At 37.2% G+C, this 18,417-nt stretch overlaps 1 protein-coding gene across 8 annotated transcripts in view; it reads right to left on the reverse strand.

Moving 5' to 3' along the window:
* Window positions 1-18,417, reverse strand: part of LOC110453906 (protein pangolin, isoforms A/H/I/S-like) — a 70,309-nt gene that overhangs the window by 16,650 nt on the left and 35,242 nt on the right. For 4 of the 8 annotated variants that reach the window (XR_002463320.1, XR_002463319.1, XM_021503131.1 and 1 more), the window contains 6 exons: window positions 12,836-12,959; window positions 7,310-7,397; window positions 4,351-4,554; window positions 3,691-3,868; window positions 3,021-3,183; window positions 1,579-1,651 (listed from right to left, as the gene is read on the reverse strand). Coding sequence is in view for 6 of the 8 variants with exons in the window: in XM_021503131.1 (XP_021358806.1) it covers window positions 1,579-1,651; window positions 3,021-3,183; window positions 3,691-3,868; window positions 4,351-4,554; window positions 7,310-7,397; window positions 12,836-12,959 (830 nt within the window). In the remaining 2 variants the exon portion in view is untranslated. Of the gene's footprint in view, window positions 1-537; window positions 612-1,578; window positions 1,652-2,814; window positions 2,978-3,020; window positions 3,184-3,690; window positions 3,869-4,350; window positions 4,555-7,309; window positions 7,398-12,835; window positions 12,960-18,417 lie in introns of all 8 variants that reach the window. The other 4 variants (XM_021503175.1, XM_021503167.1, XM_021503181.1 and 1 more) reach the window with 4 other exon arrangements.

Genomic DNA, 18,417 nt, shown 5'->3' on the forward strand with positions numbered 1-18,417 from the left:
CAATTGGGTAAATACTGAAGGTGATTGGACAGTAAATACAAGAGTATTCTGTGTATTTGTGTATTGTTTTCAAAAAAAAAATCGAAAATCTTTTGGACAGTTAGGTTGATGGATGAGTGGCATCAGTAATGACATGCCAGACAAAATGAAGCATGCTTGCTGCAATTACAGATACAACAGTGATAACCACTTTAGCAAATAAAACCAAGCAAAGCTGAAAGAAACACTGAATTGGGCTGAAACAAGCAAATAAAAGTAGTATTTGTCAAATGAACTCAAAACAAAGCTCCTGTGGCTAGGGCGGCATGCTCCTGTGTTGCTTGGGAACATGCCTTTATTGTTGCTATGGCAACATGCAGAATAAATTTAGGCAAGAATGAGGCAAACAAACTCAACATTATGCAGTTACGAGTGTAAAAATGCTGAATCCAGCCTGCTGCAGCTAGGATAAGAAAACAAGCATTAATGGCAAGGCAGACTGCATAGTATATGTAGCATGCGAGCTGCGGCAGCATACGTGCAGGTCAAATGGTATACCTGACGATACCTCTGTGGAGATTGTCGGTTTTATATCAGCAGTCTGATCATGATCACACGTTTCATGCATTGATCTGAAATGAGACAAGATGGCCATTGCAGAAAAGTTGTCTGTTAAAAGTGGCGTAGTATGAATTGTAGGAAAGATACATGGGCACATCACCCTGCACTCCCAATCCTCCGCCCCTGACCGCACCGGGACCACAGACTAGTGGCACTCTCTGTAAAAACAAATCAATGCATGGCGATACATGGGATTCTACATGTGTAGACCCAAAAAAGGTACAATGTGCAATGATCTGATGATGACCCCCGCATGCCTTGTACGTAACAACAATAATCCCCCATGTGTGGCAATTCAAACGAGACACTCTACTGACACAGGTACTGTGTCATTACACATCGTGTACTTTTGTCGCTTCTTCATCAAGTAATACACACACATGTAAAGAAAACTTCATGCAATATAGCAACAGTCAATAGGACAAAAAAATAGGACCTATCATTGTTTTCTTTCTAATTCAATAATAGTGACATTTGCCATATGTTTGGAAGATCAAGATTGTGAAGAGAGCCAGTGTTATAAATGATATGTCAGCAAATGAAAAAGTGTTTGAGTCAACGTAGTTGTCAGGTTTTCACTCCGACACTGTGATAGCAAGTTTGGATTTGTTTAACTGTCAATATCACAAAACATGGTAGACAAGATAGGGCCAAGAAAATCAATAACCACAGCCCTGTATCAGAGAAACTCGAGCAACAGCATAGACATGTCCAATCATATTAAATAAGTACTCCATTTGCCAAAATGACCAAAAAAAGATTTTTTATTTTGAAAGTTATCCCTAAAAGCCTGAAATATTTGAAACTGTTGGATGTTAAACGTCTAAGTAAATGTACATAAATGTGGGTTTTACAACCTAGCGATATTTGTCAGCTTACTGGTGTCTCATTTGAATGCTGTCTAGAAGAAACAGTGGCTATGAGGAGTGACACTTTTCTGCATTAGCCACGTCTCTGTGCATGGTGACTTGAACTTACCGACAAGGCTTACACCACTGTCCCTGCTGCTCCAGACCATAACGCGCTCGACACTTTTTTGCAATTGTACAATCTGTAAAGCAGAATTTGTTTTTTAGAAAATTTCAAAAAAAGTATTAAATTACTACGACAAAGATTTAAAGGCATACATATTTTCATATCACAAAAAAACACCAAATCAACTCTTTCATCAGGTCATTTTTTATACTTAGCTTTCAATTAAAAAAACACACCCTTTTGAACCCTTGTGACCTTGCAAGCAATGCCATTTGTAATACGAGTTGAATGTTTCTTTTTTATCTACATCATCACAATGAATTTTATCAACTACATATAACAGAGGTCATTCAAGTTCTTTCCTGGAGGGGGAGCATGTCACCATGGTAGAATTTCTCCTGGAGGGGGAGTATGTCACCATGGTAAAATTTCTCTATTTAACACATTGGGTACATTACAACACTAGTAAACCAGAGGTCCAGGGTTCGACTCCTAGCGGAGGCATTGAAAAATAATGACCTCTGTTACATACATTTTACAACTTCTAGGGATTCCAAGTTAATAACAAGAGTACTGCAGGGCTGGAACAATATGACATGGATATTAACCATTTTCATCAGAATCCAGTCATATTTGGTGAAGTTATTGTATGGACATTGCCAACCAATCAGAGCACAGTATGGTAATTAATTTTGCACAAATTTTGGTCAACTTCAAACTCTAGTCTTTGCATATTGTACATGCTTACCAAGTATGCTTACCACAACATGTCTCATCAAAAAATTTGATGGCCATATAAAATCCAAATAGCCAAAGTTGCTTTGTTTTCTAGGTTTGATGAATAAGAAACATTAACATAGCCAAATCATTTTCATTTCCAGGTTAAGTTAAAAGTTAACCATACCCTTTTCGCTCATAACTTGTAAATGATGAGATAGTGAAATAAGCACACAGATCAAGCTGTACAACCCGAGCTGCTTATAGGTCCTCCACAGCTTTGTCAGTTATAGATGTTGTATTATTAGGATTTATGTCTGCCTGGCTCCAGTGTTTAGCCTTTCATGTGTGAATAATTAATTTGTTGCCTGTCTATATAGAGTGTGTTACAGGGCCATTCATAGACCGTTGATGTTAAGTGTTCTAGAATATCTCCTCTACAGCACATGGACTAGTCTGGCCTCGTGTCCTCACCGTCCATGCAGCCGTGCACTCTCTAGTGGGAGACAAACTAAAACATACCTCTGGTCTGTGCAAGAGTGTTTTTCTTTTTCCTCTTTTTCTTAGACTGTGAAACATTGTTATCCCTGGCACTCCAGCCGGGGTACAACTGTAAATGTCGTTCTTTTTCTTTCCGTGCCATTTCATAATATTTAGATTGTTCCGACCTTTCTAGTGCATGCCACTGAAATAAAAAAAAAAGACAGTTACATAAAATATAAACCTACCTGCATGACCTGATGGAGTGTCTCTCTTTTTCCTCTTTTTCTTAGTGTGTGCAGCATAGTTATCTCTGGCACTCCAGCCGGGATACAGTTGTAAATGTAGCTCTTTTTCTTTCCTTGCCATTTCATAATATTTTGTTTGTTCTGACCTATCTAGTGCATGCCACTGAAATCAGGAAAGCATAATGTAAACCCTACTAAAACATTTCATTTGCTGCTTTTTCTAAGCAAACTTATACAAATTGATGTAAAACCAATTAGACGCTAATGGCATCCGAGTCTACACGAGTATCAGAATCAAGTTGTTATTTCTAGACTGGCCATCAGTCGCCATGTATATCACTTATTTTGCTATCTATATATTGACTTGAGCAAGTCTACAAACTCTAGTCTATATATGATCAACACAAACTAGACCTGTCTTAGTCCATACACAGGAAAATAACCAATTTCCATGACTTTCAGATCTCAGAATAACACAATATTCACAGCTCTAAGTATGCATGAATAATTATATACCGGTATATCAAACATGAATAATTTGTAACAAATAATCTAGTATGCAATAGACACAGTCAATATCTGCTAAAATTAAAAGAAATTAGCAAATAAAATCTCCTAAATATTTAGGTTGAGTTAGTTCCCTTCAATCATATGCTTGTCGTCAACTTACCTTTCTACCTAAAATTTGGTTTATTGCTGCAGATTCTTTCAATGTACATTCTGCTACCACTTTGGCCCGTTGCTCCTTCATAAATAACATAAAGGCATTTAGAGGTTTCTTTATATGAGGTTTCTTCTTTTCTTGTTCTTCCCGCTGATTGTGGCCACTGCCCCCTTGGTCATTCATTCTGTAAGTAAAACAACGTAGGATTATTGGGGGTAGTGATGACCATGGTCATCAGATCTACATATTTATCCCTGATTTTACCGCGATTTACATCAATATTACAGCAAGAATTAACACTTTTGTTTATTACAAAACAGCAGCCGTTACAAGACTGTAAGGAAATAGGTCAACACAGATAAAACAGGATTGGTAGACAATGTTAACTCCACATCTTTACACAAACATTTAGTAAGAGTTTTGGTAACTTTATAAGCAACAAACCTTATTAGCGACACACCTAACTTATGTACATGATTTCAATCTTGAGATCTAGTTTTGTGTACCATATTCATACTTCCTTATTACCTTATTTTATGTACATCTTTATAATCTACAAATCTAACTTTATATACAAAAGAAGTTACACACTTGAAGAAATCTATCTATATATCTGTATATCCTTATAAGATAAACATTGAACCTGGTAGAGAGAGAATGGCTTACCTATCTTGGCCGTGGGGATGCTGTCCTCCATCCTGTTTATTGGCTGGTGACATTAAGGTGGGGTGAGGCATGCCTGGGTGGGGAATGCCCGGGGGTGGGAATAGGCCAGGATGGCCGAACCGTGATAATGCACTTGAGTTTAATAATGAAGGTGGGTATGCCCCGGAGAAGGCACCTGAGGAGATGGGGTACCCTTGTCTCTGCCTGGAACACAATTACAACATTGTCATACAATCATTACAGCAACGCAATACAATCCTTACAGCTCTGTGCATTAGTGATATATATACAATTATTACAGTAGATTCATAATTATTACAGCATTGTACTATATAGGCATACAGTTAACATGAACATGTATCAGTGTATTCAATATTATAGGAGAAACTAGAGATTTTAAAGACCTTAAAGAAAGCCTGCAGACACATGTATTTTTTTAAATACATTTGGTATCATCCTTTGAAACCAAAGCCTATAGAAAAAAAAGTACAACTTGCACTTGTTTGGCATTTTACTTTGCAATTGTTAAGGCATAATAAGAGGGCACCATGTTTACTGGTTGTGTCAAATAAATACATTTGGAATATATATTCAAAGAAAAGACCTCTTTATTTGATTTCAATGATTTCAATGGTAACAAATGCCAGAATAATCTATTTTCCCATTAGTTCTAATTAGTTTAACTGAACGTATGAAGAAATATTCAATTTCAAAAATATTCAACCTTTCTACATATTTGAGTTTAAATTACAAAATCAGGCCCTCTTTTCATAATTACCAGGTATTGATATTGTTTACTGTCAATATGTTGAATGAATATGAAACCTCCAAAAAATTAACACATGAAAAGCATTTGTTCTTTGAAAATCTAATTATCACTCTATTTAAAGGATCAATGGGCCTTTTGACTATACTTTATCATCAAAGAATGATTAAATGACCACAAAGTATAAATTTGATTTTTTTTTTTAAATAGAAAAACACACAAAAGATGGCACATGTAATTATATTTCTCTCAGACATATTATGTACAACAAGCCTTTGTGCCCTGTAATTACCAGTTGTAACCAAATCAATATTCATATTACCAAATACCTTGTTAAAAGATGTAAGAAATGATACAACATATTAACTAGCAGCTAATTTATAATTCTCTCACAGCAGTATATATGCATAACGGGGACAGGCTCGGAACATGTACATCATGTCGGAACATTCAACTTAAACAACACAATGAACAAAGATGAAAAGTTGAACAAATTTCCCAAGAGATTCCATGCAATAACTAACAAAGGATCAAAAGAACCTTCTCTTTCTCCACCAATTACTTCCCATCTCTCATAAAATGAAACAGATTAATAAATTCAGAGGGCTGGTAAGTGAGGAGAGGCCAGCACAAAGGCAATACATGCCTAAGATTAGCACATCTACCAACACCGGGTGAGAGAGGGCTTGGGCCCGAGACTACGTACAAAACGCCAAGCTAATATGTAGGACACTCTTGGACAAGAATAAAGGCAACCAAAAAGATTGAGTACAGATAAACGCCTTCATGTTTGCTTTTGAATGGAGGACAAAGAAGAATATTTGCCTCTACAAAGCATATGTGGGAGATGCTAATTGCTAATTATGGTATGCAGACCTGTACCAAAGGTATGTGTTGCTTTTAACCCCGGCCTAATGGAGACTACCTGATCCCTATCCCCGTTTGTGGCCAGACCACGCCTGACCTGCCTAACATCCTATAATATGGCACTCACATCATCAAACCATTTGTTGTAGAATCAACAAAGGTCTGATGAGCATCATTATGTGGTCAGATCTGTTACATCATCAGCTTGCTTACGTCTTAGGACCAGAGCACAGACCAATCACTGCCTGGCCAGAACTTCTGAGGAGAACTACCCTCGGACCAGAGCACAGACCAATCACTGCCTGGCCAGAACTTCTGTGGGAGAATTAGCCTCGGACCAGAGCACAGACCAATCACTGCCTGGCCAGAACTTCTGAGGGAGAACTACCTTCGGACCAGAGTACAGACCAATCACTGCCTGGCCAGAACTTCTGAGGGAGAACTACCTTCGGACCAGAGTACAGACCAATCACTGCCTGGCCAGAACTTCTGAGGTAGAACTACCCTCAGACCAGAAAACAGACTGCCTGGCCAGTACATCTAAGGGAGAACAACCCTAGGACCAGAAAACAAGACCAATCACTGCCTGGCCAGTACGTCTGAGGGAAAACCCTTGCCAGTAGGTCTGAGGAAGAACTAATCTAGGACCAGAAAACAGGGAACTAATTTGCACACTAGGATCACCACCTCAAGGAGAAAAGTCAAGGTTATCAACTATATCATGAAATGTTAATTCAATTAAAAATATTTTCCCGTTAACTAAACCTCAAATGTTTTAAGGAAAAAAAGTTCTTTCTTTCCCCTGCTTCTATGAAGACTGTGAAGCTGCAATAAAACAATAAATCATAAAATGACATACATGACAATATTCAATAACTGTGTACCACTGCCCCACCATCCTGTGCGTCTCACAGGCTATTAACCGTCAACAGAATGTACCTAGAAACAACTAGCTTTGGAGAAGTAGATTGCCTCTCCATCTTTATGAGCACTGTACAGCACAGAAGATGGTATGGGATGGAGTGGGACCCGACTGGGTTAAGAGTCCATAAAAAAGTAACCATAATTATAAATTATGAGTCAAGTGTCTGGGTGGTGACAGAGAAGCCTGTCCTGTCCTCCTAAACAGATGGTCACCACCTTGGAGTCAGCAGCTGTATCTCGCCAGCACTTATGCTGCCCAATAAACCCACCATAACCCTCACTGGACCTTTGTTTTACAACCCCCCATATTTGCTTCCTCTAGTCTAAACAGTATGACCGATAATTCATCCATTTATATTAATGAGAAAAAGGTAATAGATATTAAAAGAGGCAGCAACTTACCATTGCACTTGCGACAGGTCTGGACCGTATAAACCTGGTGGAAACTGTGAGGGGGCTGGGTAAGCATACATTGGTGGTCGTGGTAACCCTACAAACAATAAATAAAAGAAATTTGAATAAAATAAGGTACACTGCATCAATTCTTATTAAAACAACACACAGCATAACTTACTCCCCAGTCCTGTGGTAATATCCATATAAACCCATTAATAACAACACACAGCATAACTTTCTCCCCAGTCCTCTGTGTAATATCCATATAATCCCATTAATAACAACACACAGCATATCTTACTCCCCAGTCCTCTGCGGTAATATCCCTATAAACTCATTAATAAAAACCCACAGCATAACTTACTCCCCGGTCCTCTGTGGTAATATCCAAATAAACCCATTAATAACAACACACAGCATATCTTACTCCCCAGTCCTCTGCGGTAATATCCCTATAAACTCATTAATAAAAACAAACAGCATAACTTACTCCCCAGTCCTCTGTGGTAATATCCATATAAACCCATTAATACCAACACACAGCATAACTTACTCCCCAGTCCTCTGTGTAATATCCATATAAACCCATTAATAACAACACACAGCATAACTTACTCCCCAGTCCTCTGTGGTAATATCCATATAAACTCATTAATAAAAACACTGCATAACTTACTCCCCAGTCCTCTGTGGTAATATCCATATAAACCCATTAATAACAACACACAGCATAACTTACTCCCCAGTCCTGTGGTAATATCCATATAAACCCATTAATAAAAACACACAGCATATCTTACTCCCCAGTCCTCTGTGGTAATATCCATGTAAACTCATTAATAAAAACACTGCATAACTTACTCCCCAGGCCTCTGTGGTAATATCCATATAAACCCATTAATACCAACACACAGCATAACTTACTCCCCAGTCCTCTGTGGTAATACCCATATAAACCCATTAATAACAACACACAGCATAACTTACTCCCCAGTCCTCTGTGGTAATATCCAAATAAACCCATTAATAACAACTCAAAAACTTTTACAAATATTCAATAGGAATAGCAGGCACTTTTGCAGTTATTGAGTTCTGTCTTTAAACTAGATGAACTTTTATTTTGTGACTGCAAAAATTCAACCCTACCATAATTATTATTCTCACTTTCAAATTATTCAAATCACATTGAATTTAAATACAAAAGATTTGCTTATGGGAGAAGATATATCCTCGATGGATGTAGTTGTAATTGTGTTAGACCAGATTATTATACCATAGTAACTTAACTTAGTTAGGCTTACCCCAATAAACTATACTGAAAACTGTCAAAATATTGACATACTATTGAAGATGTACAGAAAGAAAAACGGAATACAACAAATGTACCGAAACCTCAGTGATGTGTCATATATTTTGAACAATAACTTAAAATTACGATGTATGAGGGAATTAAAATGTGTAAAGTGTAAATTTTCAGAATTTTGTATTAATGATTTTGTTGGTGTATGTGTCTGTGTGAGTCAATTCCACTGTTTTCAATAACAAATTCAACACACACAAGTCACTCAAAATCTTCTGGCTATTTCAATCCAATCAGATTTCTAAGCTGTCACAGCATGATAAGGCAAAGGAAATATCTTGTGCTGCAAAATTGAATTAAGCGGCACTTGGGCCAAATGTGTAGATAAATCGGACCATGCCCGGCCCCTGGATAGCACTTTGGAGAAGTCTGCAGTATGTAACAGACACTAATCTCTAAGGCTCACTGGCATGCACGCATGCACAGGCAACTGATTACGCAAAACAGCAGGATTCTCTTCCATAATTTTTCACCAATTCCCAAAAAACTTAACCAGATAATTTTAAATAAATGGAGATAATTTACAAGATGTTTGGGTTTGGGGAACTTAACACCCTAACCCGATTCCAATCATCCTCAGATTTTATGGTAATTGTCTCGCGGATGGTGACACATTTTCTGTGGCAGGATAATAATGATTGTAAGATGAACCTTGATGTCAATATTTGCTGAATATCCTGTAACGAACAGGTCTACTAGGTAGTGTCACACAGCTAGCTTACATACACATACCTATTACCCCATGAACAGCCCTACTAAGTGCTGACTTTTTGTTCTATTGTCTCGTCATAATTTACTGGAACACTAAATGTGAATTGTGTACTCACGTAAGTTACATATTTTGTATTTTATTCCCATGTTATATAATCCTTATGATTTAAACACCAAAATCCCTCCTGCTATATATACATGTGTCAGCCAGTACCTTGAAAACATGCATGAGATATTCTCTGTTACATCCTCCATGTAGTTGTGGTGTAACTAGAATATTAAAACTGAACTGAAGTCGAGTTTTCTTCAACATTAAACATAATGAAAATAATATTTTGCTGACCTGTTTTAAATTCTAAGATGTATTTTTCAGAAAAAGAAGGCAGTCTTCAAACATAATTTTTGTATTTGACACATCTAGTGCCATGTTCTCTTTCCTCTGGAGAGCCATGCGATGATAATGAACATGTTAGATGAGGAGGAAGCGTGAATGATTCGGCCATGGTACAGTACTGTAAGTGTGGGAATCTCTCGGAAGGATATGGCCAAGTGGCCCTCGAGTGGCCGTTAAGGACACTACTGTAACCACAATGTGTCAGGGTCATTGAGACACTTGTATAGGAGGAACTGTTTCCACCTTACCCTGAATCATCATCACAAACAAATTTGCCTGCTTATTGTCTGTCAAGAATTTTTAGCTCATGTATTTATAACTGTGACAGTCATAACAGGCCATTAGCATTTTTTACTGCACTTGTCATGTTGAATTTTTTATCAACAGCACTTTAGTAGATTCAGTGCTGCAACACATCATTATGTTTGTGTACAACAACAGAAATCAATTGTGAGCCGGAGTATTTGTACATTAAACGATGATTTGACAAGTCATCCTGATAAGTTAACACACACTGTATCTACCTGTCCATGTTTAGCTTTGATAGCCGTATCAGATAAACATGTTAACAATCATCAGTGATATCGGAGTCCCTGCTACACTGTGGCATCTCCTACCTCATTACCCCCCACCTAATAGACACTCCACCTATCTTCGTTTCATCACACATCTACAATACTTTTTTCTCTTGTCACAAGATATCATTTTTTTTTTTATTAAATCTCATTATTAGATGACTCACTTATAACAAAAGGAATATTTGTCCTCAGCTCATTTCCCATAAAAGTTTGTACAATGACTAGATCATTACAATTATGTTTCAGCTATACACCAAACATCAGATTTATTTTACACTTCCATATTTATAAATATATTAGCTGAACAGCCCGAGTTGATTCACTTGTTACACTTTACAAACTGCCACTATCCTTGCGTGATTGGGACCCAGTATGCAGACAGGTGTGACATGCCCCATCCTATCAAACTGCTTGCACCCTAGATAATTGTTACCAATGAAAAGTAAAAACAAACCCTGTTTATCTTCCCCCGACCTTGTCTATCTGCCTACCTTTCCCAGAACCTTGTGTCTGCCTTCCTTCCCCAGAACCTTGTCTGTCTGCATACCTTCCCCAGAACCTTGTCTGTCTGCCAACCTTCCCCAGAACCTTGTCTGTCTGCCTACCATCCCCAGAACCTTGTCTGTCTGCCTTCTTTCCCCGGAACCTTGTCTGTCTGCATACCTTCCCCAGAAACTTGTCTGTCTGCCAACCTTCCCCAGAACCTTGTCTGTCAGCATACCTTCCCCAGAACCTTGTCTGTGTGCCTACTTTCCCCAGAACCTTGTCTGTCTGCCAACCTTCCCCAGAACCTTGTCTGTCTGCATACCTTCCCCAGAAACTTGTCTGTCTGCCAACCTTCCCCAGATCCTTGTCTGTCTGCCTACCTTCCCCAGAACCTTGTCTGTCTGCCTACCTCCCCCAGAACCTTGTCTATCTGTCTTATATCTGTTCTCCCCATTTGTGTGTCTGTCCTCACTGTAACCTTTGCTGCCTGTTTTTCATCCCACGATCCATTCTACAGCATGGAAAAAAGTCTCCCCCGCCCCCCTTACAAGTGAGCATGTCAAGAAAATATTTAAACATCTTAAGCATTTTTTGATGACATTTTAGAGTGGCTATGACTCATTCTAATTTAATGAAACATTAAGATCACCCCATACAATAATTCTGACTTCACAAGCCAAATTCAGAAATATTCCTTTTCATTTGAAGTAGGCTAACTTTCAGTTTCCTGCTCGCAGAACATAAAACACTATTTGTAAGACTTACCTTACAATGCTTTTAAGCTAGTATTAGAATTGACTCCCCTGATCCTGTCTAAAAACAATGAGGAATTGATGCTGTAGGTGATGAGTGGTGTACCGAGACGCTTTGATCATCTATAATGCATTTGTAGATAATACTGGAGAAAATAGGGTATGCACCCATTAACCTACGGTACTTGAGTACTTCAGCAAGCTACCCATACATCATGGATAAGAGTTAGGTCATCACAATGGTAATTAATGCCTACTAATGTCATCTTGTACCCTGTAACAGTACCACCATACAATACCACATTATAGGTAGTAGGGTATATCATCACTAGACATAGCAATTCCACAAATCTTTCTCTAACATAAAATATTTCATGCTGGCTGTGGGTTCAAACTGTTTGATACATTGATGTTTGATACCATTGGAAACCCCGTTATAATTAGTGACTCGGCTAAAGGTAAATCTCGTTAGCATGTATCTTGTACAACTACAAAGGAAACATCAAAGAGCAGTCTGTCCAGTACAGCAGCACCACATATGGAGTAGGTGTGGAGGTTGCACAGGTGATCTGTATATATATTACTGGTCTTTAATCAGCACAGTTTTATGCAGATCATTCAGAAGAAGGTTGGAATGTACTTTGAGTAAAAATAAATGTTTTCATCATAATCTTTGAATCTCACTTTTGCATTTTGTCATGCAGGGTTATACCATATATAATTGGCTAAAAAAACGTGTTAGACAATATCAAATAAATAAATCTTGAGAGAAAATTGAATAAGATATTAACCAAAGCCTATGATATAGAACTATTTATTGAACACATTTCATTGATTGATGTATTATTTAGATTTGTCTTATATATAATGACTTACTAGCACTGATCAGAGCTCAGTTTTGCAACGTAAAACGATCTCCACTCAAACTAGTACAGTAGGCAGCCAGACTAACCAGTTCTACCATTACTGTAAAGTAAAACGATCTCCACTCAAACTAGTACAGTAGGCAGCCAGACTAACCAGTTCTACCATTACTGTAAAGTAAAACTATCTCCACTCAAACTAGTCTGACAAAGGAAAATACCCTGTAGTGAGCAATAGGGTGTTAAATTGTATGAGGAAAATATTATGTATAAGGTCAGAACCTGATAATGTGTTTACAAGTCGGGAGGATTTTTGTCACCTCCAGGTTCCAGTTTTACAGGTTTGACAGTAATTATTACACTGGTTTCATTATGCCTGAATCGTTACCTGTTTTGGGATCTATGTGCATTGGAGGTATGCCCATATGAGCCGGAGGAGGTTGTGATAAGTGTTCACCGTTGTACATCACAAACCCCGGAAGGGGAGGCTGTACCATGGAAACTTTACTCCCCTGAAAAATACAAGATTATTTAAATCAGCTAAATTCTATAAAACAAATGAAAAAAACCTTTTTCAACAACAGCTTGCATAACCTTCTATCACAATCATAATTGATTATTTCTATTAAAACCGTATATAAATTAGTTCATATAGTACACAAGTTTGATAAGTGTATTTGTCAGTAATATTTGGCAATAATGTAATAACATTATATTGTAAATAGAGTGAAAGAAATTCTGATGATTGTTTTACTGGAATATGAATTAACAACAAAACTTAACATTTATAAAATGAATCTTCTCAACAACAAAATTCACTAAATACTAATATCTATGTATAGGATTCCACAATAACTGCAGTAAAATAAGATTCATATATCTACATAAGTCAAAAACATACAAATTAAAATACTAATTTACAAATAACCAAAGGAATAAAATCATTTCATACACTCAATATAGATGTACAAACTTGTTTAATTAATTTTACGCCAGACAGTTGAAGTACTGTAATAAATATATCAGCTAAAACTTAACTACGCTGGGTTGGAGTTGTTTAATTAATTCGTACTGTTAATGAAATTTCAAAAAGACTTCCTGTTATATGCAATTATATTTTCATAGACATAATTCAAATCAGTCAACAATGCTGATTTTTTTCAAAACTTATCTTTTTACAAACAAGAATATCAAATATCAATTAAAATCAAAATTTATCTCTTCTACCTATTTAAAATACACCAAAATAATATCTTGGAAAAATTCTATTTATCTGAAAAAATACAGAAGTTTTGAAATTTACCTGCACTGAGTATTAAGATTGATCACAATTTGTAGCAAATATTATATTGCGACAGAACAAGTTATATTTATAGGGATAAGTTTCTTAAACATGACATTAAGTCATTACAGTAACTTTTTGAATGTTGTATTTCTTAAAAAAAACGTAAACTGAGTGCATAAATATTTTGTTTCTGTCAGTGTAAAATAATTGTGTGGTCCAATTCCACAGTACATCTATCTTGACTGTGTTTTAATTGAGGGCAGGGCCCCATTTTTGACACCACAATAAACTATTGGCTGTGTGATATTTAAATAAACATCCTAGTATTTTGTCTTGCATATGTCACAAATTACACAAAGGGTACACAAACAGAATGATATATGAATCAGTCGGCCGAAATAAATAAAACATAAAGATTTTCCCCCCAATGGCTGTGTTTGTTTGTCAGAGCTGGTCATCACGATACGATTGTGGTGTAACGAGGTGTATTCAACCCCCACTCATCTTTCCGCATGAATAACACTCACCTGAATAATGCGCTAATTTATGAGATATTTGGTCAAGCATAAAGTTCGGCTTGTTTATTTCATGGATTTTAGTTCATTTGTTCCCCCCTTTCACCACTCATTTTTTCATAAAATAAATTGCTTTTAAAGATGTTGAAGCAATTGTTGAGAAATGAAATACAAACACAGCCTAGACGTGACTTACAGACAGGTGATAGACAGACAAAGGTCTGTCCGTTATTACGTCCCCATACAGAAGCTCAAGACCAGCAACACATTGTTAGAAATGACAGCATTTAGAAATGTGGCATAAAGAATTTGTTTTACTTGAAAGATATGGTGTTAGAATCATTTTGAAATTCTGGACAATATAATTTGTCCGGGAATCTTTTGGGTATTTTTATCAATCAAGTGAGATAGTTCAGTTTCAAAATGCAAATGATATCTAAAATTAAGACATCCTACTTTTCTTAAAGATTAAAATATTTGAGTTGACTCATTTGCAATGTCCAAATTATGGACTTTTATAAAAGATGTCTAAGACCTAGCAGGGTGGGCTGAGGATCGAGGACAGTAGAGGACTGACAATTAGTCGACACTTCAGTCACTCAAGTGTGAACGGCACACATACCAACCATCATTACTGTTGAAATATAATACATCTGCATTTTCATGTTAATAATTCATGTTTGTACATTAATCAATTCCACATTATTTGAACCTTATTCATTATTTAGTTAGCAATGAAAGCTGGTTCTGGAAAGGATGATGCCATGTATGGCTCTAGAGAGGGTGTATAAGGATGTAATGATGGAATTAGAACAGATCTTTGGACAGTCCTGGACTGTGATACAGTGAATGAAAACATCCCAGGAAAGGTCTTTGGACTGGTGAAGACCTCCAGAACAGCATATTGATTAAATTAGGATAGGTCTTTGGACAGTCCTTAAACCTAAGAACATTATATTGATGGCAGTAGGACAGTACATCTTTGGACAGATTTGACCCCTGGAACAGTGCATTGATGGCCTTTGGAAAATTCTTCGGACAGTTCAGTCCTGCACCCCTCCCCCAAATGTATAGCTTTAGGGTTCCGATAGAACAGTGTATGGATGCTTTAGGTTCCCCATATAACAGTGTATGGATACTAGGGTCTTTGGACAGGACAGTCCTGGTCCTTCAGTGGTGGATTGCTGGACAGACCTATCAATATACTACAGACAAGCCATGATTAATACCCAGGATAAAACTCAAAGGCTGTTAATTTGTGGCAAAACTTAACATTAGTGTAGACCAACATCACATTTATTACATAGTTGGAGACAATGGCTTTCCTCTCGATTATGCTTATCATTCCAGGGCCATGTTTGGTGGTGTAGTCTGGCCCCGAGGGAGTCTACCACGACACTATCCCTCTACCCCTGGCACTTTTCATTGCTATCCTCACAAACTGGGAACAACATACAACAGAGTACATTTACCATATTGCATCATATGATTTCAGGGAAATGATAACAGGGCTTTAAATTTCACAGTCCAACATACTGACCTGTGTAAAAGTCGGAGATAAACCCTGGTATCTTACACCAGGGCCACCGACCACAGACATCCAATAATAATGGATAGCCCCATTTGTCATTTTGAAGAGAAAGGGGGGAAGTTGAAAAAAGCAAAGCGAAAAAGTGTTAAAATACATAAAGTAAGTTTAATAGCCGTTTATCTTTGGCAGTCAGACATGTAAAACTTCCCGCCGAACTTTTTTTGTCTACAAAAGCAGCTTTTCAGAAAATTATTGAAGTCACTTATTAAGAAAAAAAGGAAATTTCAAATAAAATAGACCACCTTTCGTCATCAGAATTTTACCTAGATTTTGTTCTCCTCTTTACCTTGGACATATTTAATCTAACTCCATTAATTGCATTTACACTCGTCCAAACATAGCTGTCAATAAAAAACATAAATATATGAATTCACAATTTTTTGTAAGGTCTCTTTAAACATTTATTGTAAATGTTTACTGGCATATTGCCGCAGTAGTGATATTTCCAACTCGTATTGGACATTACTAATAACTTAAATGAGGTTTAATTCATTAACCATCCTAACTAGGAAAGGTTAACTGGTCAGTTTTCTACATTTTAATCATACTAATTACATCTTGTATCCCATTTTTGGCTCAGGAGTCACTTATCACTGTGGGTGGGAAAACAATACAAGTAAAAGGCTCCCACTTGCTTGCCATATGTGGAGTGAACACGATCTACACCCCCTCCCCCATCCCACCCCCCACACATTCTGACACACAGAGGTGTCAAGATTCTAAATTCAATGTTTGAATTTTCTTCTTCATTAACGACTAGGACACGCTCCCACCCCACAGACAGGAGTCTACTTTACAGTGTGGTCAAACTCTCCACAAACTGAAATAAACAGTACTACAGAGATATTCAACACCAATACTAAAGTCACACAAATCTTCCTCAGAATTGCTCCAATGCATACAAATCATATTTGATAAAATAAATAGTAAACCTGCCTGTGCCCCTGTGGTGGGCCCCTACAGAAGTGTCAGATAGCAGGAGGGGATCAATGTGGAGAAGGAGTTTGGCATCAGATGATCCTCTGATGTGAAATGCCACAGCCTTGTACCTGTTACCCCCTCCCCATACAATGCTGGGAGGATATCATTTATACTTTTGGGAGAGAAATTTTACCAGTCTCATTCTATTACTATTTTTAACAAATACTCCAACCTTCTCGCATGATATGTGACCTTTCCTGAGTTAGAACTACATTTCATGAATAAATAAACAGTCGATCAAACCATCTCAAATATGTATATTGCTAAAACCTATAAAGTATGCTAAGTTTTATGCAAGGGTTTTTCACTGGTAGTTTAATCATTAATCATGAAAGCATTGGGTAGTATATTGATGTTTGATGTCAGCCTCAGTGAGCATGACAAAAATGAAATTCTGTTGGCAGTTGGGACGGTCGGCCATGTGTAAGGCAGGCTACCAGGCTGGCAAAACAATGCTCCAAATACACTCATTATCTACCTCTGTATATCAATTTAGGTGGCAACAGTCCAATACTACACCATCATGACACAATAAGTAAAAACAAATTGATCTTTAACACCAATAATGGCCCGGTTATGACCCACCGGCCATGCTGCTCCTCCCTACCACTTGGACTCTTCCACTGTGACACACGTCCATCACAGAAAATGAGTGCAGGGGCCCATTCAAGATCAGATACAAATATGAACTTGCACTTAATTTTATTAGGCAGTGTGGTTTGATTAAGGCACATTTTATTAACGTTATCTATGCGTCTGATATTTTAGGACAAGTCTGGCTTTGTTTTAAAATATTTAGAGCAGTGGAAATATTTTTTAGAGGCTTGTAAAGCAGGGAGAGATAACCCCTCGGACTCCAAAAACACCCGGAAATGAGTGTTAAATACCTGGTGCCCTAGAAAAATCCTCGGACAATGAGTTTAAAGTCAATAATGCTTGTCATGTCAGCCAGCGCCTATGGAAGCATAAATACTTTCATGACACTGAGGGATATATCACAATGTTGGCTGCCAAACACAATTACCATTGACACTTGTTGTCCTGATAGCTCCCCAAGCTTTAGATCAGGTGACAAAAATCTCATTTACCCTCCCTAACACCAACTTCTACATTTTCTGGCCGTTTATTCAGGAGAAGAAAAGCTATGATAGGTTGACTATTAAGAAGACATTCTATCCGTAAGATAAAGGTATATATGAAGAAGCAGTAGTTAAAGGCTGTTGTGCAGGCTGACAAAGCAATCAGCATCTCATCACAAGATAAGATTTCTAGTTTGACAAGCGAGCCACACACACTCTAAGTCCACGAAAAAATTACCCAACAAGTCTCCAACGTAATGTACAATTAACAGGTCGACAAAAGTGTATATTAAATTACAGCTGTCTTATAGAAATACAAACCAATACTCATTAAACACACCATTAAGCTTAGGTGTTTTGGCTAATTCTTTCAGAAAAGGTATTGAAATGGGTAACTTCATTTACAGCTCCCAAAAATAAATACAAAGAAATACACAGAAATTTAGTTAAATTCAATGTTCTAATAAGATTCTCTTTTTTTTTTTAATGAAGAAAAACTTTCTGATTTTTCAACAAACA

Source organism: Mizuhopecten yessoensis, unplaced genomic scaffold (genome assembly GCF_002113885.1).
Source record: "Mizuhopecten yessoensis strain PY_sf001 unplaced genomic scaffold, ASM211388v2 scaffold897, whole genome shotgun sequence".
In the NCBI taxonomy this organism is placed as follows: Eukaryota; Metazoa; Mollusca; class Bivalvia; order Pectinida; family Pectinidae; genus Mizuhopecten; species Mizuhopecten yessoensis.